Raw genomic sequence first — 25,150 nt, forward strand, 5'->3', positions numbered from 1 at the left:
ATATCCCACAGATTCTCTATGGGGTTCAGGTCAGGAGAGTTGGCAGGCCAATTGAGCACAGTAATACCATGGTCAGTAAACCATTTACCAGTGGCTTTGGCACTGTGAGCAAGTGCCAGGTCGTGCTGAAAAATGAAATCTTCATCTCCATAAAGCTTTTCAGCAGAAGGAAGCATGAAGTGCTCCAAAATCTCCTGATAGCTAGATGCATTGACCCTGACCTTGATAAAACACAGTGGACCAACACCAGCAGCTGACATGGCACCCCAGACCATCACTGACTGTGGGTACTTGACACTGGACTTCAGGCATTTTGGCATTTCCTTCTCCCCAGTCTTCCTCCAGACTCTGGCACCTTGATTTCCGAATGACATGCAAAACTGAGCAACAGTCCAGTGCTGCTTCTCTGTAGCCCAGGTCAGGCGCTTCTGCCGCTGTTTCTGGTTCAAAAGTGGCTTGACCTGGGGAATGCGGCACCTGTAGCCCATTTCCTGCACACGCCTGTGCACGGTGGCTCTGGATGTTTCTACTCCAGACTCAGTCCACTGCTTCCGCAGGTCCCCAAGGTCTGGAATCGGTCCTTCTCCACAATCTTCCTCAGGGTCCGGTCACCTCTTCTCGTTGTCCAGCGTTTTTTGCCACACTTTTTCCTTCCCACAGACTTCCCACTGAGGTGCCTTGATACAGCACTCTGGGAACAGCCTATTTGTTCAGAAATGTCTTTCTGTGTCTTACCCTCTTGCTTGAGGGTGTCAATGATGGCCTTCTGGACAGCAGTCAGGTCGGCAGTCTTACCCATGATTGCGGTTTTGAGTAATGAAACAGGCTGGGAGTTTTTAAAAGCCTCAGGAATCTTTTGCAGGTGTTTAGAGTTAATTAGTTGATTCAGATGATTAGGTTAATAGCTCGTTTAGAGACCCTTTTCATGATATGCTAATTTTTTGAGACAGGAATTTTGGGTTTTCATGAGCTGTATGCCCAAAATCATCAGTGTTAAAACAATAAAAGACCTGAAATATTTCAGTTGGTGTGCAATGGATCTAAAATATATGAAAGTTTAATTTTTATCATTACATTATGGAAAATAATGAACTTTATTACAATATGCTAATTTTTTGAGAAGGACCTGTATATATATTTTAAATAAGGAATAAAATAGTTGTTTTAACTATAAGCATACGTTGTATTGATCCAACGTTTAATAGTCGATTAAGTTTATTTATTAATTTTTTTTTTTTTTTTTTTTTTTTTTTTTTTTTTTAACCATTAAATTATCTTTTTTCTACATGTAACATCTAACATGTAGGGCGAAGAAAAAAGTAAGTTAAGACAACTGTGCCATATGACAAGCATAGATTAGCACGTGATGGAACGAAATAAAAGCAAAGGAACCAGGAAATAACAGACGCTCAGTTACATTGGAATTAATATTAAAATTATTCAATAAAATATGGAAAGAAGGTACAATACCAAATAGTTGGAAAAGGGCAACAATTTTACCATTTAATAAACCAGGGAAAGATCCAATCAGTCCAAATAATTACAGACCAATAGCTTTAACTTCTCATTTAAGTAAATGGATGGAGAAAATAGTGGTCAGTAGATTAGGGTTTGTTCTTGAACATAAGAAATTAATTAATGGATACCAGTGTGGATTTAGAATAGGGAGATCAACAATGGATGCATTAATTAGAGTCAGTAATGATATAGAGAAAGCGTTAAAAATGAAGGAGATAATGGTTGTAGTATTTTTTGATATAGAAAAAGCATATGATTCATTATGGAGAGAAGGGTTACTTATAAAAATAAAGCAGATGGGAATAGGTGGGAAGATGTATAATTGGATAGCAAATTTTTTGATGGATAGGAAAATAAGGGTGAAGATGGGGAACGATTATTCAAAAGAATTCAATGTGGAAAATGGAATACCTCAAGGTAGTGTAATAAGCCCAATTTTATTTAATATCATGATTAATGACATCTTTTCAGATACTGACAAATGTATTAAATCTGCATTATTTGCAGATGATGGGGCCATATGGATGAGAGGAAAGAATATAAAACATGTAGTAGGAAATATTAAGAAAGCAATTAATAAAGTAGAAAAATGGTCTTATGAATGGGGTTTTAAATTATCAGCAAACAAGTCTTGTTTTATGGTATTCACAAATAAGAGAAATATTGATATAGGAACAATGACATTATATGGACAGACGTTGGAAAGGGTTACAGAATTTAAATACCTAGGACTATGGTTAGATAGCTCTTATACATGGAAAACACATATAGATAACTTGGAAACTAAATGTAAGAAAGTTATAAATCTCTTAAAGGCTGTGGCTGGAAATAACTGGGGTGCAGATAGACAGTCATTATTAAACATATACAGGGCTCTTATGAGATCAATAATAGATTATGGCAGTTTTATTTATGGAGCAGCAGCTAAAACAACACTACAAAGGATAGATAGATTACAGAGTAGAGCTTTACGTATATGTACAGGAGCAGTGAAAACAACACCTATCAATGCTCTTTTAGTAGAGACTGGAGAAACTCCACTGGAAATGAGAAGAATGAAATTAGGTTTAGTATATTGGATGAAAATTAAAAGTAGTATGGATGAAAATGTAACTTCAACAATTCTAAAAACTTGTTGGGAATATTCAAAGTTCCATGGTAATGGATTTGGATGGGTTATAAGCAAATTGATTAAAGAGTTTGGATTAGAGGATAAGGAAATAGCACAATGTAATCCAATTTGTGTTGTTCCTCCATGGTTATTTCCTGAGATAAATGTAGACATGAGACTTCTTAAAATGAAAAATGAATGGAATTTAAACGAAATAGGGATACAGACTGATATATATTTAAGAAACTCTTATTATAATTACCTTAAAATATATTCAGATGGGTCTAAGAATTTAAAAGGGTGTGTGGGAATGGGAATATATATTCCTGAGTTCAAAATACATATTTCTAAAAGAATGTCAGATCAACTATCAGTTTTCACAGCAGAGATGGTGGCAGTTATATTGAGTTTACAATGGGTTGAGGAGGTTAGACCAGATAGGGTGGTGATATGCACGGATTCCAAAGCAGCTTTAGAAAGTATTCAGGGAGAAGGAAATAATAGGAAAGATTTAGTATTAGAAATTCAGCACAGTTTATTTAGATTATACAGGGGTGGCATTGATATTTGGTTTTGTTGGGTACCAGCACATGAAGGGGTAAAAGGAAATGAAAAGGCAGACAAATTAGCAAAAAGGGCTTTAGAGGAGGCAATAGCAATTACAATTCCTTTAGGGAAAGGGGAAGGAAAATCATTTATTAAGAGGAAAGAAATTGAAAATTGGCAAAAAAGGTGGAATGAAGATAAAAAAGGAAGAAGATTATATAAAGTACAAAAGTCAGTAGTAAAGAGAAATATTAATGAGAGAAACCGAAGGGAAGAAATAATAATGATCAGATTAAGAGTAGGTCATACTTATTTAAATGACAATTTATATTTAATAGGGAGGAAAAATAATGATAAATGTGAAGGATGTAGAGAGATAGAAAATATAGAACATGTATTGATGAACTGTAAAACATATGAACCTGAAAGGGAGAAATTGAGAAGAGTAGTTGAAAGGACAGGCCAAGAATGGAGTCTTAAAGGATTATTGGGAAATAAAGGAAATATAAAAGATATTTATAGATTAAGGAAAGCATTATTTATTTATCTTCAGAATACAAAATTAAAAAATAGAATTTAATAGATGTAAAACAATGTTGCTACACACTCATGAACAGTAGGTGGCGGTATGCACCTTAAGTTGCTTGCAATCCGCCATGATAGAAAAGAAGAAGAAGAAGAATAACAGACGCTCATCGTCGCCACCTCTACAAACGACAAGAAGTGCAGCTTAACGAGAGTGCACAGGTGAGTCGAGACACATCTGAGTTAATTTCTTGTTCACTTTGTTTCACATCGTATCTTTTTGATGAAAGTCGCCTTTGTCTGTGGTTTCTCTCAAAATGTTTCTCTTTCGGTTTTAATAAAGGTGGTGACTGTGGTTTTATGAGCGCTTTTCCTCAACTTTTTGAAATGTTGTCAGTGTTTTATTAGTCGGTAACTGCGTTTGAAGGTAAAACGCTTAAAAAAAGTGAGATATGAGTTAAATATGTTGTTAAATGAAGTCTCATTCAAGCTCAAACCCCCATCTTAGTTTAATTTCCGTTTCTTCCTCATACTGGTAGGCTGCATGTGTTTTCTTTCTCCGATTATGTGGTTAACTTGTAAAATTGCAATTTTTGCCTCCCTAATATAACTGGTTATAACGTCTTTTAGTATTATTATCCATTGATTTACTTAGATTTTTTTAGAATTTAGATTTCACTTTAATTTTCTTTCTGGTCTACTTCTGCTACTTCATTTGCTTCATTCCTTCCTAAAATCAGGATGACAGCATTTCTTTTAGATATGAACATTTAAAACAAACAAAAGACTTTCAGACGTCTGCTTCACTGAACTGATCGTTTCTGACTGTGGTTGATGTAACATTTAGGCCGTGTCAACATAATTCAATGAGAGTACATTAACAGAAAAAATATTGATGTTTTAATGCATGTCAGTAACTTTCATTGACCGTTTTGCTCTTGTCAGGCCATGATGTTCGGGAGCTTGCTGTTTGCCGTGTGTTGTAGCGCAGCACTGGCCCATTTCAACTCAAATCTAGACCAGCACTGGGAGTTGTGGAAGAAGACGCATGACAAGTTTTACTCCACTGAGGTGAGAACATGAGTTTCAGAAGCATCTATCTGATGATCCCACTGCTGATCTTTCATTTACAATACTTACAGCTTCTTTTTCATAATGGTTATCCGTGGTGTTCTTGTGAGACTTTAAATGATGGAGATGGTATCCATACACTGATGTAAATGTATTAAAATATTAATGATTTTATAATGGAAGTATTAACAAAGGATATCTCTAATAAATGCAGTGACTTTAGTCTCACACAAACGTAGGCCTATCACACGTGTGATCCCTGTAATATGTGTTGCAGGTTGAGGAACTGGGCAGGAGGGAGTTGTGGGAGAAAAACCTTGAAATTATCACCCTTCATAACCTGGAGGTCTCCATGGGCATGCATTCATATGACCTGGCCATGAACCACATGGGTGACATGGTGTGTGAGTGTGAGTGTGAGTGTGAGAGTGAACACTCATATGTCTTCATTTCCTCATTTGTGATGTATCTGCTTGCAGCATCTTCCGGTTTTCACAAGAGAAAAAAAAATATCTCCTGGCATGTGATACTGCTTTATTTATCTAGCATGAAGCTAATGAGAGATTTAAGATTTGTTCACAGATCAACTTTTTTTCTTCCGTTTTCCTTACTCGATTGTACAGCTATAGTGTAACTTCTTCCTGTTCAAATATTTCAATTTTGTGTCATATTGATTCACAGACAACAGAGGAGATCCTCCAAACATTAGCCACGACTCGTGTCCCTCCTGGCTTTAAGCGGCAAATCGCAACATTCGTGGGCTCTTCTGGGGTTCCTATCCCAGACTCTCTTGACTGGAGAGAGAAGGGATATGTCTCCAGTGTGAAAATGCAGGTATTAATGTACTAGATATTTGATTTGTATGATCTCTGCTCTATTTGCTTTGCTTTCATTTTGCTATTCATTTATATAAATTTATAAATGCCTGAACCGATACTTTAAAGTGTATTAGGCTATTTTAAAGCTTCCTAAAGTTATTTTTGAGTCTCCTACAACAGGTTTACATGTATCAAAGCTCAAAAAACTGCTTGATTTTTCTCATAATATACATTTGCACATCACCATATTTTCAATGACTCTTAAATGACTCATCCGATGAATCTCTCTAAATCCCTCCTTTCCGCGAGATACTCTGCTCTGATTGGCCAGACGGCTCTGTCAGTTGTGATTGGTTTACAGCGTGCGTTTCGAGAACAAAAACGCCAATTGCCATAACATCAGCTCTGCTTGTCCTGAGGCTTCCTACACTGTAAATAAACCGTAACGAACAATGACGTCGTTTTTACAATATCATTCCGAGCGCGAGTCCGATGATGAAACATTGGAAGAACTAGTTATTCAACCCAAACCTCCATCGCAACGACGACTTGAGCAGGACGTTTCTCAGTGATTCACTACTCTGTTTGAGGTACATTATGAGATGTTGCAACTGTAATTCCTCATCATCAGCATTAACAAGTGCATGTCCATCAACAAACCGATTATTTTATTTGTACTAATTTCTTTACTGAGTTTTTTTCTAATATATTGCGGTGAACGTGTTAGACACAGATTTAGGTAATGGTGGCCCACAACTGATTAGCAGAAGTATTTCAGTAAGACAGTAATAATGTGAGGTTACCAGGAGACCAACACAATGTAAAAATCAAAACTAAGCATTTTTACCATCTTTCAAGAGCAAGTGGTTTGTGAATCCTGCATTGAACTCTGATATTTGAGAAGCAGTCATAAGTAAAATAAAGGGAATGCAGCCAAAGTTTAGGATTATACTGCTGTTGAATCGTGGTAAACATGAATTTTAACCACCGATTCTTCACATGCTCACCCTTGGGCAGTGAAAAAAAAAAAAACTGGCTTTACCACATTGTAGAGCACCGCGCCGTCTTCTCGACATGTTGCTATCCAGTATCCACAGGAATCAGCTGCCGGTTTGGGGGTTCAAGTTTTCCCTGGTGTCTGGGCGGGCAATATGCTAATTTTTTGTCTTGACATCACAACGAAACTGCTCGTGACTCGTTTGAAAAATACTTTTGAAAGAAAATAACTTTATATACGGTGCACTTTCAGATTTAAAACTTTGCAGGATGTTTTCATTCACTTTGCTACACACTACATGAAAGATAATTTTCAAAAATGCATAATAGGGGCCCTTTTAAAATACCTAAAAGAGCCTTAAAACGATGGTGAATGACAATAAAGAACGGCTTTTTATTTAAAAAAAAAATAGAATAAAAGATTCTTAATTTAAAAACATATTAATTTTAAAGTGTACTTAAATATATAAAGTAGCCTAAATGCAAAACACAACAAATTTACATAACCTCATCCCAACTACAATAATTTAACCTTAAATAACTCTACATAACAGTTACAGTGGTAATAACAGCAAACCAGCTTTACATTTTAGCAATTCTTTGCAGAAATATGAAAACACATTTTTTGCCTTCTCTGGCAAAATGACACCCCTCCTGACGTTTTGCATGTCCTGCAATGGTGAGCGTTATTTTAGAACGCATCACCTTAAATGCCGTGACCCGAAACCCCTCGCGGAAGAACAATGGCTGTGATGAGCGCTGATCAGGATCAACTGAATGCTGGATCTTCAAAAGTATATGAAGTTCGCGGCTCTATTGTTGCAGTTAACTTGCTCGGCGTTCTGGAATGATTCATTTACTAGATGTATGCCGGTCTGTTATTGTAGGGACATCGACTTTATATTTTCACACTAAACATGACGTGGAATAAAACGAATTGTGATTGGTTGCGTTACATGTCAGTCAGATCTTGGCTGATATTTTTTATTAAATGCATGTAAGTGAATGAATGCGTTTTGTCATTTTAAGAAACCTTTATAATGACCATGATTCATGTTTAGTTGATCTATAATGCACGACTGGCGCCATGTTAGTGACAGTTCAGAGAATTGCATCTGTCAGATTTACAACACGTCAATTAATCCACTTCTCAGATCACATGCGGTGATGATGCTTGCTATTTACATCCGTTTCGGAGAACCAGAGGGCAAATATTTCAATCGACAGCTCAGGCATTTAAGTGGCACCAAATATTAGTTTTTGATTCGTTCCATGTCGGCACTGGGTTTCGGTACTCAACCCTAAGAAAATGGCTGAGACATTGTTGTGGTTTAGCTATTGCTCTCATGATGTCAAACGAATTGGCCCCATTCTCTGTCAGAGAACTGTCACATACTTTAAAAAAAAAAAAGTTTCACTTCCTTTATTTTTCTTATTGTCCTGTCAGTGTCTGAGCAAATTTATTTCCCGTTTTTTGTAACTTCCCCTACAATGACTTGGAAATTCTAAAATCAGCAACTAAAAACCGCGTTGTCAGAACCATGTTTCAGCTGCCTCATAAGCCTTTGTAATTCAAAAGTTTGTGTGTTTCCTGTTTTAGTTTATCATGCTTTTCTCTCTGCTGTCAGGGTGCATGTGGCTCTTGTTGGGCGTTCAGCTCTGTTGGGGCTCTTGAAGGTCAGCTGATGAAGACCACAGGGAAGCTGGTAGACCTCAGTCCTCAGAACCTGGTAGACTGTTCCTCCAAATATGGCAACAAGGGCTGCAGTGGCGGTTTTATGAGTGCTGCTTTCCAGTACGTCATTGATAATAGTGGAATAGACTCCGATTCATCTTACCCTTATGAAGCAGTGGTAAGTTGTTTGTGTGGGTCCAAGTGAAGAAGAAACATTTACATCTAATGATTAAATTGTCATCTAAAAATTACACTTGAAGAAACGTTAGGCGCACATTTTTGGTTGCATATTTGAATTGTCAGGGCCTGTTACCGCAGATTCTGATCCGTGCATTTACAAACCGGTCTCTACATTGCTGGGTTTACATTTGTCAGGGTTTGATGAGCATGTGTTTAAAAAAAAAAGTGCAATATTGTCATTATAAGTCTAATGTGTAATGTAATAAAAAAAATGTGTCCTACAGCAAAGACAGTGCAGATACAATCCATCCCAGCATGCAGCAAACTGCACCAAGTACTATTTCGTCCGTCAGGGAGATGAAGAGGCCTTGAAGGAGGCTTTGGCCAGTGTTGGACCTATTTCTGTGGCCATTGATGCCACCCGTCCTCAGTTTATACTGTACCGCAGTGGTAAGTACTACTTTCTCTTTACCTTTAAATCAGATCAAAATCTTGTTAAGGCTGTGTCGTTGTCTCGCATCTGTCCACAGGAGTTTACAATGACCCGACCTGTACCAAAAAAGTAAATCATGCAGTGCTGGCTGTGGGATACGGTTCGATTGCTGGGAAGGACTATTGGCTGGTCAAAAACAGGTACAATAAGAATCATTGTGAAGTTTTGTGATCATAAGTGATATGGTTCTGGAAATGTACCCACTCATGAGAAATAGACATTTTTGTAAAGTCGTGTAAAAGCAGACTGTCTCTGTCAAAACATTGAATTGAATAAATGCTGATACTTTTCTTTTGCTTTAACAGTTGGGGTACCAGATTTGGAGATGGTGGCTACATCCGTATAGCCAGAAACCAGAACAACATGTGTGGCATCGCCTCATACGCCTGCTACCCGGTTATCTAACTAAAACCCTGTTGAAATGTGTGAACGTATCAAAATACGATATTTACTGTTTTATTGTCTATTTTCTTGAATGTAAATGTGTGTTCTGTGTGGGTTTTAACTTTTTTTTTTCCCATTTTTTTTAAAAAAAAATACAAATGTATTATCTTTTATAAAATAAATATTGTCTTGTAAACCAGAAAAGGAAATATTTTCTGGCTTTAAAAGGAAATATGCTTTCATTCAATTCAGTATGTTTACAAATGGTCAGTGTAACACCACAATAGTTTTGGAGGTATTTACTGGAAGTATTAAATGTTTTTTCTGAAGCTCCAAGCCGTGATGCGGGTAGGATGAAGCACGTTATGATGCTCCAGTTCAAAGCAGGAGTCCAAAAGGTGAATCTACTATTTGAAGGAAAATTTTTACTTCACAATTAAAGTGGCGTTGAGACATTAGCTGTTGGGGGTGGGAAAAAACGTATGGAAATATTTGTAAGTAACATGGTTATGCACTTTTTTTATATATACTTAAGATGTCAATCCACAGATAGATAAACTTGTCTATAAAAATGTCTGATTTGGGACAATTTAACGGAAAACCATGTGGCATGGAAGGATTCAAACTCTCTTATCTGAAGAGTCGATGTGCGACAAATTAATCACCATGAATAATAAAAAAGATGAGCACAGATAAATCATTGATAAATACTGCAATGTTGCATAAACTAAAATTGTCCATTTTGATTTCATGGTGACTTTAATGAGACATAGCCTACCTGTGGGCAAGTTGCGCACTTTGATCCAGAGATGTATGCTGCTAATAATTGTGTAAAACGCCCAAGTCATAAATTAAAGTGTGCAACTTACCCTCTACCCTCTAGCATGCCTCAAAGTCACCATGAAATCAAAATGGGCAATTGTTTTATTGTAAAAGTATTTGTTTGGAATATGTTCTGATTTGATTTGTTGATGCTAATACTGAGTTCACCACTAGACGGGGCTATTTCACCTACATTTAATTTGCTTGTGGCTGTTCAGACTCAAAAAGGATAAGAACTGTCCGTGTATGTAATGTATATTGTTTTATAAGTTTTACTAGCGATATCAACAATTGATGTGCAATTTCCGATGTAACCCAGAAACAAATATGCATGACCATTTTATCTATCAATTTATAAAAATTGCCTATATGATTAAATGGCCTAAGTCAAATTATTTAAAAAAAAGCTTGACTTTACAAGACATCAGTTGAGATTTTAGATTAGTTTAAAAAAAAAAAACTCTTTTCAAACTACCTTTTCATTTGGCTTAACTCAACTATTTGGATCTCAAGATGCCAAAAATGTAGCCTATAGATGGTTTTCCGGGGAGAGCGAATTCTGCCAGCCTAGTGATCCAACATAATTTATTCCTTTTAATTAAATAGCCTAGTTTTTTACTCATGTAACAGGGCTAAGCAAAAATTAAGACTGTGCCATGTGATAATAGGCAGAGATTAGCACGTGATGGAACAAAATAAAAGCAAAGTAACCAGGAACTCCAATTCATTATCACTTCCTCTACGGACGACGAAGAAGTGCAGCTTAACGAGAGTGTACAGGTGAGACGAGACACATCTGACTTAATTTCTTGTTCACTTTCATGTATTGTTTTAATATTTAGCCTATGTATATTTTTTTTTATCATGTATCTCCTTTTCTGATATTTTTCTCGAAAGGTTTCTCTTTCAGTTTTTAGGTATTGACTGGTTTAGAAAGTTAAATGACGTTGTATGGATTTGATTGCTTTATAGAAAAATCAGGATGACGGTGTGTTTCACTCCATAGATATCTGTATATATGTATATAAACATATACTGTTCAATAGATTGGGGTTGGTAAGATTAGTTAATGTTTTGGAAAGAAAACTGTTATGTTCACCAATACTGAATATATGTGATAAAAAAGTACTGAAAAATAGTAATATTGTGAAATATTATTACAATTTAATGTAACTTTTTTCTATTGTAATATGTTTTAAAATGTAATTTATTTCTGTGATGCAAAGCGGGAATTTAGCAGTCATAACTCCAGTCTTCAGTGTCACATGATCCTTCAGAGATCAGAAATTCTCAAGAAATATTTACTATTGATATTGAATGTTTTTATTTCAGAATTATTTGATGAATAGAAAGATTGTGTATATATGATATGTGTATATATATATATATATATATATATATACATATAAGAGATAAAATATTATTTCATGAAAGAGAGTTTTTTTTCCCCCTCACTTTATTTTAAATTTCTCCACATTTCTACAAAATTACGGATACCATTGAATGACATCACATACAGTGCTTGGCATAAGTGAATACACCCATGCTAAAGTTGACTAAAAAGAGGAATAAAAAAAATCATCTTTTGGAAACTGATCTTAATGCCTTAATTAAAAAAATCCAACCTTTAAGGACACCAAATTTCTTTGTCAATGAATAATGTATATCGTAAATAAATAAATGTTCTTCCTTAAATTACAGGGTGCATAAGTCGGGACACCCCTATGTTAAATTCCCATAGAGGCCTGCAGATGTTTATTTTTAAAGGCCAGTTATTTCATAGATCCAGGATACTATGCATCCTGATAAAGTTCCCTAGGCCTTTGGAATTAAAATAGCCCCACATCATCACCATACCTAGAGATTGGCATGGGGTACTTTCCATAAGATCATCTCTCAATGCAAATCAAACCAGCTATTAGGCTAACTGAAATAGAACCATGCCAATCTCTAGGTATGGTGAAGGATTTTGTATTCCTCTTTTTAGTCAACTTCAGCATGGGTGTATTCTAGATTGTTTCAGAAGTCTCCTTCATGAAATAATCTCTTCATACTGTGGTTAATGTGTGAGCATATACAGTATTAACAGATAAAATATTGATGTTTTAATGCATGTCAGTAACTTTCATGAAACTTTTTGCTCTTGTCAGGCCATGATGTTCGGGAGCTTGCTGTTTGCCGTGTGTTGTAGCGCAGCACTGGCCCATTTCAACTCAAATCTAGACCAGCACTGGGAGTTGTGGAAGAAGACACATGACAAGTTTTACTCCACTGAGGTGAGAACATGAGTTTCATAAGCATCTATCTGATTATCTCACAGCTGATCTTTTCCCGACTGCCAGAAAGAATCATATTTTGTTTGTCACATGTTCAGTGAGGAAAACAAACTGTTCCTCCTTGATACTCATCCAACCGGTAAAGCTTGTTTCATGGGCTTTTTTGATAGATCATTTATTTGTATTCATGTGAGACTTATATAAATAGTTAATAAATAGTTATAAATAGTTTTGACCAGTGATATCAATAGTTTCATATATTGCTGGATTAAATTGTTGAATCGTCTTTTGTTCATATTGGCAGGTTGAGGAACTGGGCAGGAGGGAGTTGTGGGAGAAAAACCTTGAAATTATCACCCTTCATAACCTGGAGGTCTCCATGGGCATGCATTCATATGACCTGGCCATGAACCACATGGGTGACATGGTGAGAACATGAGTCTAATTAACCTTTTTGCCTTGTCTTTTTGTTCATGATTATTGTCAGACAAAAAATCTCCTGGCATGCAATACTTTATTATTTCCTTGTTTATATTTTTAGCATGAAACTACTGTGAGATTTGAGCATTGTTTACTATATGAAGGAACAATATACATCATACGAATACAATGATTCATTTTATTTTTTTCATTTACTATGTTTTACTTACAATACGTTCTAGATCTAATTTGCAATAGTATCTAGCATTTATACAGCCATAAAGATAAGCATAATAATAATAATAATAATTTGTGACATTTATATAGCGCTTTTCTGGGTACTCAAAGCGCTTTAAATATGGAAGGGGGGAATGTCCAACATTCATATCCAGCATCTGGATGATGCGATGGCAGTCATAGTGCACCAGAATGCCCATCACACACCAGCTTATTAGTGGAGAGGAGATGAAGCAAATCAGTATATAAATATATATTGGGATGATTAGGAGGCCATGAGGCCAATGGGCAAAATTTGTCCCTGGATGCCGAGGTTACACCCCTACTCTTTTTCGAAGCACATTCTGGGATTTTTTTATGACCACAGAGTAAGGGCCTCGGTTTAACATCTCATCCGAAGAATTGTGATTTTGACATTATAGTGTCCCTATCACTATACTGGGCTGTTAGGATCCACACAGACCACAGGGTGAGCAGCGCCCCTGCTGGCTACCCTAACACCTCTTCCATCAGCAACCTAGTTTTCCTGGAGGTCTCCCATCCAGGTACTGACCAGGCTCAACCCTGCTTAGCTTCAGTGAGCAACCGGTCAGGGTGATAGCTGCATAGGCTATATGCTCTGCAAAGCAAGAAACAAATTTATCATCTGAAACTCACATTTCTCTGTTTGTCATGTTGAATCACAGACAACAGAGGAGATCCTGCAAACCTTAGCCACGGCTCGTGTTCCTCCTGGCTTTAAGAGACAAACGGAAGAATTCGTGGGCTCTTCTGGGGTTCCTATCCCAGACTCTCTTGACTGGAGAGAGAAGGGATATGTCTCCAGTGTGAAGAACCAGGTATTATACCATTTTGAGAGAATACAATCTGATATTTGGTCATTTAGATTTGTGCCTGCGTAGCTTTTTATTTGGTTTGACAGCTATTTTTGTTTCTTTTGATAGACAAGAGACAAAAGCAATTTTAAAAATGTCAAGTTTCACATTGTAGTATTTCCCATAAATCCAACCTAAGATGCATTATATCTAGCATGGAGGCAAACTATTTCTCAGTTCATGTGTTTCCTGTTTAAGTAGTTTTATCATGCTTTTCTCTCTGCTGTCAGGGTGCATGTGGCTCTTGTTGGGCGTTCAGCTCTGTTGGGGCTCTTGAAGGTCAGCTGATGAAGACCACAGGCAAGCTGGTCGACCTCAGTCCTCAGAACCTGGTGGACTGTTCCTCCAAATATGGAAACATGGGCTGCAATGGTGGTTATATGGACCGGGCCTTCCAGTACGTCATTGATAATGGCGGAATAGACTCAGAATCATCTTACCCATATGAAGCAGTGGTAAGTTGCTTGTGTGGGTCCAAGTGAAGAAAAAACAAGTGATAATTACAGAAGAAAGAATATGAAAAAACAATCCATATTAGAAGTGGCAAGAACTGTTACTGCAAAACTTTAACAACACATGTCAGGTCTCTACATCACTGGATTTGTCAGTGTTTGGCACATTAAAAGCTGCAATCCATTATCATTATCATTATGAGTATAATCTAATAAATAAATGTGTCCTACAGCAAGGGCAGTGCAGATACAATCCATCCCAGCGTGCAGCAAACTGCACCAAGTACTATTCTGTCCATAAGGGAGATGAAGAGGCCTTGAAGGAGGCTTTGGCCAATGTCGGGCCTATTTCAGTGGCCATTGATGCCACCCACCCTAAGTTTATTCTGTATCACAGTGGTGAGTATTTCTTTTCTACACATTTCAGTCATAGCGATTACCAGAGTAGGTTTTTAAGTTGGAAAATGAAGGTCGAAATTATTTTTCTTTTTCTTGGAAACTATTATGATATTATCTCATATTTGTCCACAGGAGTTTACAGTGATCCATCCTGCACCCAAGAGACAAACCATGCAGTGCTGGCTGTGGGATACGGTGCAATTGCAGGGGAGGACTATTGGCTGGTCAAAAACAGGTACAGTACAATCAGAATGGTTGTGAAATTATGTTGGCATAATGGGTCTTTTTTTTCAACATTGTTTTGTCTCAAGATGCACACCAGTCATGTTATTTTCTAAGGCATGTTTATAAAAGTCTACTTAAATGTCTTAGTTAAACTAAGGCATAATCTAGGCCCTGTCTGTGAAACCAAGCCTTAGATGAATAAATGCAGATGCTGATTGTTTGCTTTTGCTTTAACAGTTGGGGTCCAGGGTTTGGAGAAGGTGGCTACATCCGTATGGCCAGAAACCAGAACAACATGTGTGGCATTGCCTCATACGCCTGCTACCCGGTTATGTAAATGAAACCATGGTGAAATATATGAATATTTCAAAACAAGAAATGCACATTTTTATAATTTACTTTATTAACAGTAAATGTGTTCTATGTTTTTTTTTTTTTTGTATTTACAATTTCTTTTAAACAAATCCCAAGTGTATCTTATGAGTATCTTACAAAATAAATATTGAATTTTAAATGTTTTCTTTGGCTATTTCTGAAGCTTTAAAGGAAATATACTTTCACTCTATTCAGTATGTTTACAAATGAATTGGTTTTATTCAGTGCAACATCACAACGAACAGTTTCACATGAGGTATTAAAGGATTTTTCAAGATCAGCACACAATGTCCAGTTATGATTGACATTTAGATTGCTGTGATTTTTACACCTTTGGTTGATTAGCCACATTCATAAGGTAACACAAGGGAGAGAATGGCATAAAATGACAGATGTTCACACCAGCAGAAAGAGATTTCAGATGAGTGATAGGTAAAAGAAAAAAGAAAACACTTGCTACCTTTTCAGTCTGCTTATCTGAACTGTAAATAAGTGGATCTCCAGGTGCAATTAAAAAAAAAAGCATTGAGAGTGAATTCTGTCAGCCTATATGTTGTGATCCAATCAGGTTTGCTAAAATTATATATTTTTTGGGGGTGATTCATATGATACAGCTAGAACATAATTGCATCATATTTGTAGAGACAAACATTTATTTTGGTCTTCTTCCTCACTTTTACATGGTAACACTTTGGTTATTTTTTTCTTTTTGGAGGGATAAGCAATCATAAGATCAGCAAGATCCCCTTTCTTGCTCCGATTGTCATTCCCATTTGGTCTTTAAATTGATAAATGTTCTTCAATCGCTCTCTCTCTCTCTCTCTCTCTCTCTCTCTCTCTCTCTCTCTCTCTCTCTCTCTCTCTCTCTCTCTCTCTCTCTCTCTCTCTCTCTCTCACACACACACACACGCACGCTCAACACACAAACAAGGTTCTCTCTGCCTGCAGGTAGGGCTGTGATTTAGTTGTGTTCACGGATTGATTCCAGCACATTTGGCTATTAACACTTTGTAACGCAGAGACGCTCCCTGAATGGATGGGATCTTTGGTACAGTTACATCTCAGCTACACGACACATCATCACACACAGTTGAGGTAGATGAAATTAGAGCTGTCGGGTAGAACAAAAAGGGCCAAACGGGTCCCCCTCGGTGGGATAGCGGAATGGAGCTATCACTTCAGATTTACACGCTGTAGTAACTCTTCTAAATATATCTGAAGAGGTTAAAAACTACGAGAATATGCCGCGATTTATGTGTTGCTCTCTTCATTGACAATAAGTGTGTGAACAATGTTCCACCAGGAGGCGCCAAACACTAACGTACGTCAACCATCATTTGCTAAACGTGATCTTCGGGACTCTACAGGTCGTCCAGTGATCTCTAACGATCTACCGCTGTAATTTTGCAAATTATAATAAACTAAATCCTTACATCTCTACGAAAAGAATGGCCCACCCAGTTAACTACTAGCTCTGCAACAGGGTGACCTGGAGAGTTGAGACGCACAAGCTGACACCCTTTGCCCTGCGCGCAGCACGCTTACAATTGTCGCTCATTAAACTTTAATTCCCAACCCCAAACTCCCATTCACCACCCCTCCCCTTCCTCTGATCTGCCACCCCTCCTGGTGAACGCCCTAAGCCTGGCCGAGCGCCGGCCCCAGCCACCGAGCACCGAGAGGACACAGATAAAAAGGGCCTCTTTGAAGTCGGCAAAAGTCGATGGCCTCTTTCATGGGCCCTCTTTCAAGTGCGTGCTGCGAAGGGGCCTCACTACATGCCCTGCAAAGGTTAAACACAGGGGAACGAGAAAGAGCATTGAATTTGAAATGGGGACGATCTCTCCCTCGACTGCCCACCCCGAGAGACTTCAGCGCAGCATGTATGATCGTCGTACAGTAAATGTGGACCGCAGTGAGGAGATCACAGTTCAACACAGCCTAAATATAGAAGCATCTTGACTTCATAGCCACTTGTGTGCCGCTGTACGATCACGCCGAGTCTCGATCTGTTCAGTCAGGCTGTGGCCTAAAGGGTCTAAACATGCAGCATGTGAATGATGAACATGGATGGGTACGCTAGTCTGTCTATCGAGATACTAACACAGCGGTCAGGAGACGAGAAACGTTGGACATTCAGGGAGGACAAATATTCATCTTTGGTATTGGGACTCCTATCAGAGACAGGGTCGTTTTTCACGCACAAACAACAAATAAATACTGACTGTAACTTGCAAATAAATAAAATAAATAGCTAGAAGATTAGAAATAAATACATAAATAATTATAAATACACAAAGTGGTTCTCATTTCATATTCAATTCAAGCTTTTTGTAAGTATTTTTCATCAGGATCATTGAGATTTTGAGCTTTTTCCGGTACGAACAGCCATCGGCCAGATTGTGTGCTTGAAATTTGTACAAAATACAAACAAAAACCAGATTTCTCCATCCCCATATCTAAGAAAACATGTTTTGAAATCAGATTTTGCAAGAGAAGAGAGCGTTCTGGATTCTTTTTGCAGCCATTCTGTCAGCAGAAACTCACCAACAAGTTGAAAGTCTGTTGCAAAAAGTGTCACGGCTGCACTTTCCCCACCACCTTGTTTTGAGTTCTTCCTAATGTTGTCTGGATGCGACACCATCCTGTGCATTTTGTAACGAAGGAGTATAAAAAGAAAACAAGCTCTCGAAAAATGTTCATATTTTGGTTTCAGCTTCTTTGTCCAGTAGTTTTTCCCTTTAAAGGAATCTCTGAAATATTCGCTTGCATCCTTCTTTGATTCTTTGGTCATTAATTGTCCATTTGTTGCAAAATCATCTCACTCTCGAGAACCCTAAAAATATCATTTAGCCACTTTCCGTCTGTCAAGAACAACAAAGAAAAACCAGAAACGTTTGGACCTTGCACTGATTTTAGACGCTGTAACAAATTACAAAATAAACCGTTTCAATATCTATTCATAACCCTCAATATGTTGATTTGTGAATGATTTCATAAGCCCTAATGTGTTGGGCTCGTCCTTCACGATTAAAGCTAAAATAACCAACGCTAAAACTACAACCAATGCCTGTCTCATCTAGACATTGCGGACATCACCCTCTTAAAGACTTCATCTTTGGTTTCATATGCTGTTGATTTGTATTCAAAAACACCCTTGATTAAAAACTCTAGGAGCTACAGGTAAACCTGTGCTGTGCAGAGCGGAAAACGGCTCGTTTTCCCATCATGCCGTGGAGCAGGTCACAGCTGGAGATGCAGTGCTGGACCCCGACGAGCCGGTGGAGGATGGGCGGCCCTCTTCGGTCCAGCGGTTGACGTTTCTGCGGCGAGCGTTCATGAAGAAGTTGCTTACGGTGGAAAGCTCAAGGCCCAGCTGCTGAGAGATGGTGATCTGCAGGTCTTTGGTCGGTCGGTGGTTCTCTCTAAAAATGGCCAAGAGAGTGCGACGCTGCAGGTCTGTGAAGACTAGCCGGGTGCGTTTGGGCCCCTGGTTGCGCTCTAGCTTGGACTGCTCCTGCTCCTTACGCTTACAAGCTGGAAAAAAAAGAGACGGAGAGAGAAAAACATTGGTCTACAAAAAAAGACCTGGAAATACAAATAGGGTAGGTCTTTTCATCATTATTAGCTATTTATCTTTGTTATCTAATCTCTAAACTTCTTTAATTGCAGAGAAAATAAAGAGCGCCTGTTTCAGTGTAGATTTTTTAACAAGTGGCTTGTGTCTTTAACAATAATATAAATAATTTCAAACTGGAAAAAAAAAGATGAGCAAGTAATGGCGGACAGTTTCATCAAGTAAAAATATAGTCAAAAGATGAAATAAATCTCACATTTTAAAGATCTCATCATTTTAAAATGTTAAACATTGTAACCAAAATGAGAGATGATTAAGTTCTAAAATATGCAAACAAAATCAGGAAATTATAGTCAAAGGCTAAAAAGGTCTCAAAATCGTTAAAATATAAAACATTGCATGTAAAATGAAACTGAATAGTTCTGCACACTCAAAAATGATGCAAAAGATCAGTTAGAGCAAATGTTGTCAATACTCTGCATTTTTATGTCATACAATTATCATATACAGCTATTATTGTTATATAATACACGGCTTAATTAAATACCGCACTGGGTGTTGACCAGACTATTGCCTGAAAACCAGAGAGAGTCTCAATCAGACAACTGCCAACTTGATAGATAGATAAATGTACTTTATTGATCCCTGAGTGGAAATTCAGGATAAGAGAGATTAAGTGATATGGAGAAAGACTGTAAATGTGCTGAACAATAACCATCTATATCAAATATATGGCGAACAAACCAGAAGAAAGTCTGTTGTCCTCAAAAGGCACATTTTAATGTTTCAATTCAGCATTTTACCCCTGTCTCCTTTTCAAGCAACTCCCGATCCTCTCGATCGGTCCAACCTGCTTTCGGCAGTACAACGGCGACCATTAACTAAATGCTTCCTGATGTTGTAATCATGTGTAAAAGGTAGGAATTACCATGCTATAAATCCACCACACTCTGAGACATAAACCTCCCCCCATAGAGTTCTTATGATCGTGGGAGCAGGCCCTAATCATGATGTATACCACTTGTCTCATGTAGCTGAAACGTGATCGAAAGCCTTTTTCATAACCCACCCCCCACCCCCCATTGCCTATCACCCCTCTCTCCCCCCGAAGCTGTACTCCTTGCCTACTCCACCCCCTGCTGATTTTTTTTCGGCCACAGGCTGATAGAAATTATTGATTAAATCTGGGCTGCTCAGACTCCCCGACCTATAGAGGAGCTTTAACCCCTTTAGTGCTGGATGAAAGGGGAGCTTCTGCGTGCCAAACAACATTTGTTGTCAATCTCAGCAGGCCGGAGAGATCTAAACGTAACTATGCAATTTTATATAAAAATAGTTTGGGGCAAAAAATGTTAAAGTAACAGCATCAGTGAAAGAGCCTTTGCTATTTAAGCCGATTATATCTCGGTGATTCCTTAAGACAAGAGCTTTAGGCTTCAGTGCTTGTGTTTGAAATCCCAATGCTGTCCGAACACCTAGCTTTAGAGTAATGATCTCTACCCTGCCCTGCGACTGAATTTTTCTCTGTTCATCTCTCTCCCAATCAAAGCTCAGCTAGTTTGCGAAAACACACAGGCACAACAAACAGAACACATCCACACAAAAGACAAAAACTGAGTGAGAGAAAGAGAAAATAGATTTGTGATATCTAGAAAAACCAGGATATGAATTTTAGGTCAATAAATCTTGCTTATGAAATATTGAAAGATGCATTTATTGTACAACAAATGCAGTGTGATCTCAGGCCCTGTTTGCAAATATGCATGAAAGCTTGTAAAAAAAAAAAGGAACAAAAAAAAGAGTCATCATTTTAGCCTCCCAATAACAAGTATTTGAAAAGTGCTGATGGATTTTAAAAGGATGGGTATATGTTGTGTAAATACTGGTTAAAAATCACTGCATTAAGCTGAATCATCATTAAATGTGTCGGTAAGTTGAACTCCTGCTGCCTCTGAGAGAGGAGGCGTGTAGCCGCATGCATTCTAATGTTTGCTCATGCCGTCTTATTCACAGGAGGTGTGTGCAGGAGCCTTCTGCGTTGCTTTCCCAAGGAAATCAATACCAGCTAGTAATTAAACAAAGGGCATGGTGAGAAAAGTCAACACTCATGGAAAGTGGGTTATATAGGGAAATACAGAAGTGTCCACTTATGCTTTTGTGCACAGAAGCTGTGAAAAAAGCCTCAAGAAAAAAAACATCCAATAGTAATTGGCCAACAGACAATTCAGAGTCAATATCAATTCAAATTTAGGAAAAATAATCAACCAAAGCCTGAATTATGCATGAAAATAAAACGAAAAATTCAACTCAAAAAGAAAACAACAAAACACTGTTTACATTCATCATCCTGTATGAACATTTATTGCCAATCACGAAGATTTCCACAATGGCATGTTTAGCGACTACCACAAAATAACAACAACAGCAGGACATGGTACCACTCAGGCCAACAGGGCATTGATTGATTCCATGTATTTCGTTGCACGGAACACCCCTACGACTGAGGACACAGTGGTCACCAATCAATATCTTTAGTGGTAATGCAAGCAGAATAATTCATTCTGAAGCGTATTTCATGCTTAGGTGATTGATCGCTTGGGATTCGGAAAGATTTCGGGAGAATCTGCGTGTCTGTGTTTGTCTCCCACCCCACAATCCTCAGTGGCTGCTGCAGCACGCCAGCCGACATTTTGAAAACCGCCCCATCCCTGCATCGCCAAACGCACCGCCCCCCATCCCTCCACCCCCCACCACCCACCACCATCGTCCATTCTCATGTTACTGTTTTTCTCTAGATCTCTTTGTGTGCTTTGGACAACAGTTAAAGTTTCAGGTTCTTCAATGTCAAAACATTGTAACAAGGCAAGATGCACTGGGTTTGAGGTGAAACCTCTCCATAATGTCTCTCAAAAATGTTTAGCCTTTTTGCAACAAATTGATATGCTCATTTTAACTGTAATTTGATCAAATTTTGGTCAAAAATACTGTTGTATCTGTGGTACTATTCATGAATAGTGACTGAATAACTGTAATGGAAAATTTTACTTTGTTTGTGGTTGATCATATATGTACCAATTGTCATTGTCTTAAACAATACTCGCCCAGTTCGACTTGTTAATTTTGGGCATTTGTTCTGTTTCACAACAACAATACATTTAAACTACAATTCAACTGAACAAGTTCTTTTACCTTCCAGACGTAAGGAGGCCATCCTCTGAAACTCTGGCTCCTGTAGCCAGCGGGACATCCTCTTGAAGGTTTCGCGGCCAGACTTGAGTTTCCCCCAAGGTTTGGGGTTCCTGAGCAGGTCTGACAGAGTGCCCTGAGACCTGCACAGAACACGCTCTGCAAAAATGGCCTGTGGGATGCTGTACCTCTTCAGTTCAGTGATGATTCTCTGAGCCACGTCTTTAGTGTTGATCTCCTCCCCTCCGCCACCATTCTGTGAGCCAGCCAGCATGCCCTCTCTTCCCAGGCTGGAGCCGGAGGAGGAAGGGGAGGAAGAAGGGAGCTCCCCAAGCTTGGAGGCCTGTTGGCTGGAGAGGTGGTGCTGATAACTCTGGTTGTATAAATGGGGGTGGTAGGTGGGAGTGTGCTGATGGCCATCCATTTTGTTTAGCTGGTGGCTGACCCCATGCTCGCCCCCCAAAGAGGGTGGCGACATCTCCCTCACAAAGTCTGCCGCTGTTCGACAGATGTTCCCCCCGTTGCTGCCCATATGGACCTCATGGCCACCTGGAAGCATCTGGCTACTGTGTCCGTTCTGACTTCCCAGGCTACCATAGCCATGCATGGCGGTCTCCAGGCCTGCACTGCCCAGAGGTGGAGACAGACCTTGTCCCAAACCAAAGTCTTTTCCATACGACGTGTAATAGTTTCCTCCTAGACCTCGATCTTCTCGCATAAGAGTGAAGCTGCCGATGACGTTGCTGACAGGCAGGCAGGGATGGTGGTGGTGATGATGGTGGAATTTGTCATCAAAGGGTTGTAGGGGTGTCAATGTGGTGTAGGTGCTACCACAGCTGGTTGGTACATCCCTACCATACCCCAGAGTTGCCATGCTGTGGTCGTACGCAGAGCTCTGGTGGTCGGACTCCAGGCCCATGGCGGAGCCTCCCAGAGAGGGACGAGGGAAAGCAGCCGCGAGATCGCGAGAGTGCAGCATGGCTCGGCTGTCCTGACTGTGCGCCAGCTCTACATGGCTGTGCACGGACATCTCACCCATATTACCATCCATGTTGTTACCTTCCTCACTCCGCTTCTTCCTTAAATTCCAGCTGATGTATTTTTCTAACAGTCTAATGTGTGGTTACTGTAATATAATATTTAAAAAAACAGTTTCCTGATGATGTTTATATCTCAAAATCTGATTTCAGTGTACTCTCAGAGACATTTCATCACAGTGGCACCATCTTGGGTCATGCAAGCAAATACTGTGTTCCATAAATGCATCTGTATTTATCCATGTGAGTCTTGCTTTTGCCTTGGTGACCAATGCTGAAAAAGAGACAGGACCATGATCACTGATTTGTTATTGATAATTTATTCAGCTGTATTAATTCGTCACAAATATTAAAATAGCCTGCACCACCCTGATGATTAATTCCGTTATTAAGTAATAACTTTTTTGTCTATTAATAGCATAGGCTACTCATTTATTATAGCTTATCTATTTAATAAAATTCTTTCATTTCCAAACTAACTTCAACAATCATATCAACGTTTAAAAAAAGGTGGAAAAGAATTAAGTTAGAATTGCTTACCTCACAACGCAGCTTATCCGACTAACGTTAGATGGAGAGAAGCGAATCAGCCTCTCCAAAACGCAACCAAAAGCCGATAATGGGATAGGATGGTCTATACACCTGCAGAAATTCCGATTTTACAATCACAGAGCAATCGGTTTAGTGTAACAGCGACTTTTGTGTGTCATCAGCACATTTCAATATTAAAAAAAAGAAAGAAGAAGAAGCAAAGGCTCGGTCCGGTCCGTCACCGCCGTTATCCGCGAGATTCTCGCTGGACCACAACTGCCGAGGATGCAACACAAATTATGCGTAAGCCCTTATGATTTCGTCCGATGTCCGGACTTCGCTATGCTGCAATCGTGTCAAAAATAAGCGCCGATCTATGTCTAAGCATCGCGCTCAGTCGCTGTCATTATCTCTGTGGTTTTGCCCTTCTGTATCCTCATCGATCTCGGCCCTAACTCTTTCTCTCCTCTCTCTTCCCCCAGCCCCCCTCCTCTGTACGTCACACTCTTAAAATCTGACAGATGTGGGGTGAATTTACAACCCTCGTTAACTCCTTCCCTCCTGCGGACCTCAAGAAGCCATTGTCTTTGCTCGTGACAGTGTACGAATTATACAGTTTCAGAGTTAGTTGACTTAAAAAAAGATTTCAATAAGAACATTTTATGGCGCAATCTGCTGAGTTTCTCAAGAAACCCAAAGTCTTTTGTCATACATTTCTAATGTAGCCTATTTTATAAACTGATATGTTTTCTAGTGTTAGGTCAATTTTCTACTGTTGCTATGGTTACTCCTAAAATCAACGCGATTTTGCATTTGCTAGTTGCTATTGAAAATAGGCGCAACAATATTTTGAAGCCAAATATTCAGTTTGATATTAGGCTAGGGTACTATAATATTTTGTATTTCGTTCTACTGTTAACGTTAACTGTTTACCTTCAAGAATTTATCAGGTTTATTTTTTTGTTGATAGCCTAATACATTTTGAATTCATTAAATAGTCTATAGGCCTACAGGAAAATATCCAACATCGAACACAGTTTAATCCAATTAAAAGGCCAAAACGTTTATGTAGCTACTATTAACTACATTTTTATTTTCCCAAGCGGAAGGCAATTAACTGAAGCAACAAAGCGCATGGACTGAGAGCGGTTCTTATCAGCTGTCAGCTTACAGTGTAGTGGACAATTAAAATAAGAGTTTGCTCCTCAATCACAGAAGTGCTAAACAAGATCAATGCACTTGGTCTATCCAATGCGCACCTATGACCCTCTTTCTGAGAGTACATGCGACCTTTCCTAAAACACGCGACCTAATACACAACAAAATTACACTTCTGTCATATCTCCATTAAAAAAGGCATTTAATACGCTGTGAGTTTGTTTGTGTGTGTCAGGCAGAGAGAGAGAGAGAGAGAGATAGAG

General features: G+C 38.6%; 3 protein-coding genes across 3 annotated transcripts; 2 read left to right on the forward strand and 1 right to left on the reverse strand.

Annotated features, from left to right (window-relative positions):
- The first annotated feature begins 3,778 nt into the window (after positions 1-3,778).
- On the forward strand, positions 3,779-9,521 carry ctss2.1 (cathepsin S, ortholog2, tandem duplicate 1). Its single transcript, XM_077214307.1, has 8 exons — positions 3,779-3,922; positions 4,646-4,771; positions 5,049-5,171; positions 5,453-5,605; positions 8,214-8,438; positions 8,725-8,890; positions 8,971-9,073; positions 9,239-9,521. The coding sequence occupies exons 2-8, from the start codon at positions 4,649-4,651 to the stop codon at positions 9,336-9,338; spliced, it is 993 nt and encodes a 330-aa protein (XP_077070422.1). The 5' UTR covers positions 3,779-3,922; positions 4,646-4,648; the 3' UTR covers positions 9,339-9,521.
- A 1,269-nt stretch (positions 9,522-10,790) lies between these two features.
- Positions 10,791-15,541, forward strand: LOC143722772 (cathepsin S-like). The gene is made up of 8 exons (XM_077214331.1): positions 10,791-10,919; positions 12,290-12,415; positions 12,720-12,842; positions 13,759-13,911; positions 14,178-14,402; positions 14,633-14,798; positions 14,931-15,033; positions 15,261-15,541. The coding sequence occupies exons 2-8, from the start codon at positions 12,293-12,295 to the stop codon at positions 15,358-15,360; spliced, it is 993 nt and encodes a 330-aa protein (XP_077070446.1). The 5' UTR covers positions 10,791-10,919; positions 12,290-12,292; the 3' UTR covers positions 15,361-15,541.
- A 52-nt stretch (positions 15,542-15,593) lies between these two features.
- onecutl (one cut domain, family member, like) lies at positions 15,594-24,295 on the reverse strand. Its single transcript, XM_077214322.1, has 4 exons — positions 23,739-24,295; positions 22,165-23,472; positions 16,312-18,935; positions 15,594-16,232 (listed from the first exon to the last, which is right to left on the reverse strand). Exons 2-3 carry the CDS (start codon positions 23,210-23,212, stop codon positions 18,625-18,627), a joined length of 1,359 nt encoding a protein of 452 aa, XP_077070437.1. The 5' UTR covers positions 23,213-23,472; positions 23,739-24,295; the 3' UTR covers positions 15,594-16,232; positions 16,312-18,624.
- Positions 24,296-25,150: the final 855 nt, after the last annotated feature.

This window comes from Siphateles boraxobius, unplaced genomic scaffold (assembly GCF_051911475.1).
Source record: "Siphateles boraxobius isolate OS27281-9 unplaced genomic scaffold, OSU_SipBor_1 12, whole genome shotgun sequence".
Classification (NCBI taxonomy): Eukaryota; Metazoa; Chordata; class Actinopteri; order Cypriniformes; family Leuciscidae; genus Siphateles; species Siphateles boraxobius.

Bases quoted from the DNA above. Each gene is read 5' to 3' on its own strand.
- ctss2.1 (XM_077214307.1), top strand. From the start codon at position 4,649: ATGATGTTCGGGAGCTTGCTGTTTGCCGTGTGTTGTAGCGCAGCACTG. The intron at 4,772-5,048 runs GTGAGAACATGA...TATGTGTTGCAG, and splicing joins ACAAGTTTTACTCCACTGAG to GTTGAGGAACTGGGCAGGAG. The intron at 5,606-8,213 runs GTATTAATGTAC...CTCTGCTGTCAG, and splicing joins TCTCCAGTGTGAAAATGCAG to GGTGCATGTGGCTCTTGTTG.
- LOC143722772 (XM_077214331.1), top strand. From the start codon at position 12,293: ATGATGTTCGGGAGCTTGCTGTTTGCCGTGTGTTGTAGCGCAGCACTG. The intron at 13,912-14,177 runs GTATTATACCAT...CTCTGCTGTCAG, and splicing joins TCTCCAGTGTGAAGAACCAG to GGTGCATGTGGCTCTTGTTG. The intron at 14,403-14,632 runs GTAAGTTGCTTG...TGTGTCCTACAG, and splicing joins CTTACCCATATGAAGCAGTG to CAAGGGCAGTGCAGATACAA.
- onecutl (XM_077214322.1), bottom strand. From the start codon at position 23,212: ATGGATGGTAATATGGGTGAGATGTCCGTGCACAGCCATGTAGAGCTG. The intron at 18,936-22,164 runs GTAAAAGAACTT...TTTTTTTTCCAG, and splicing joins GGCCTCCTTACGTCTGGAAG to CTTGTAAGCGTAAGGAGCAG.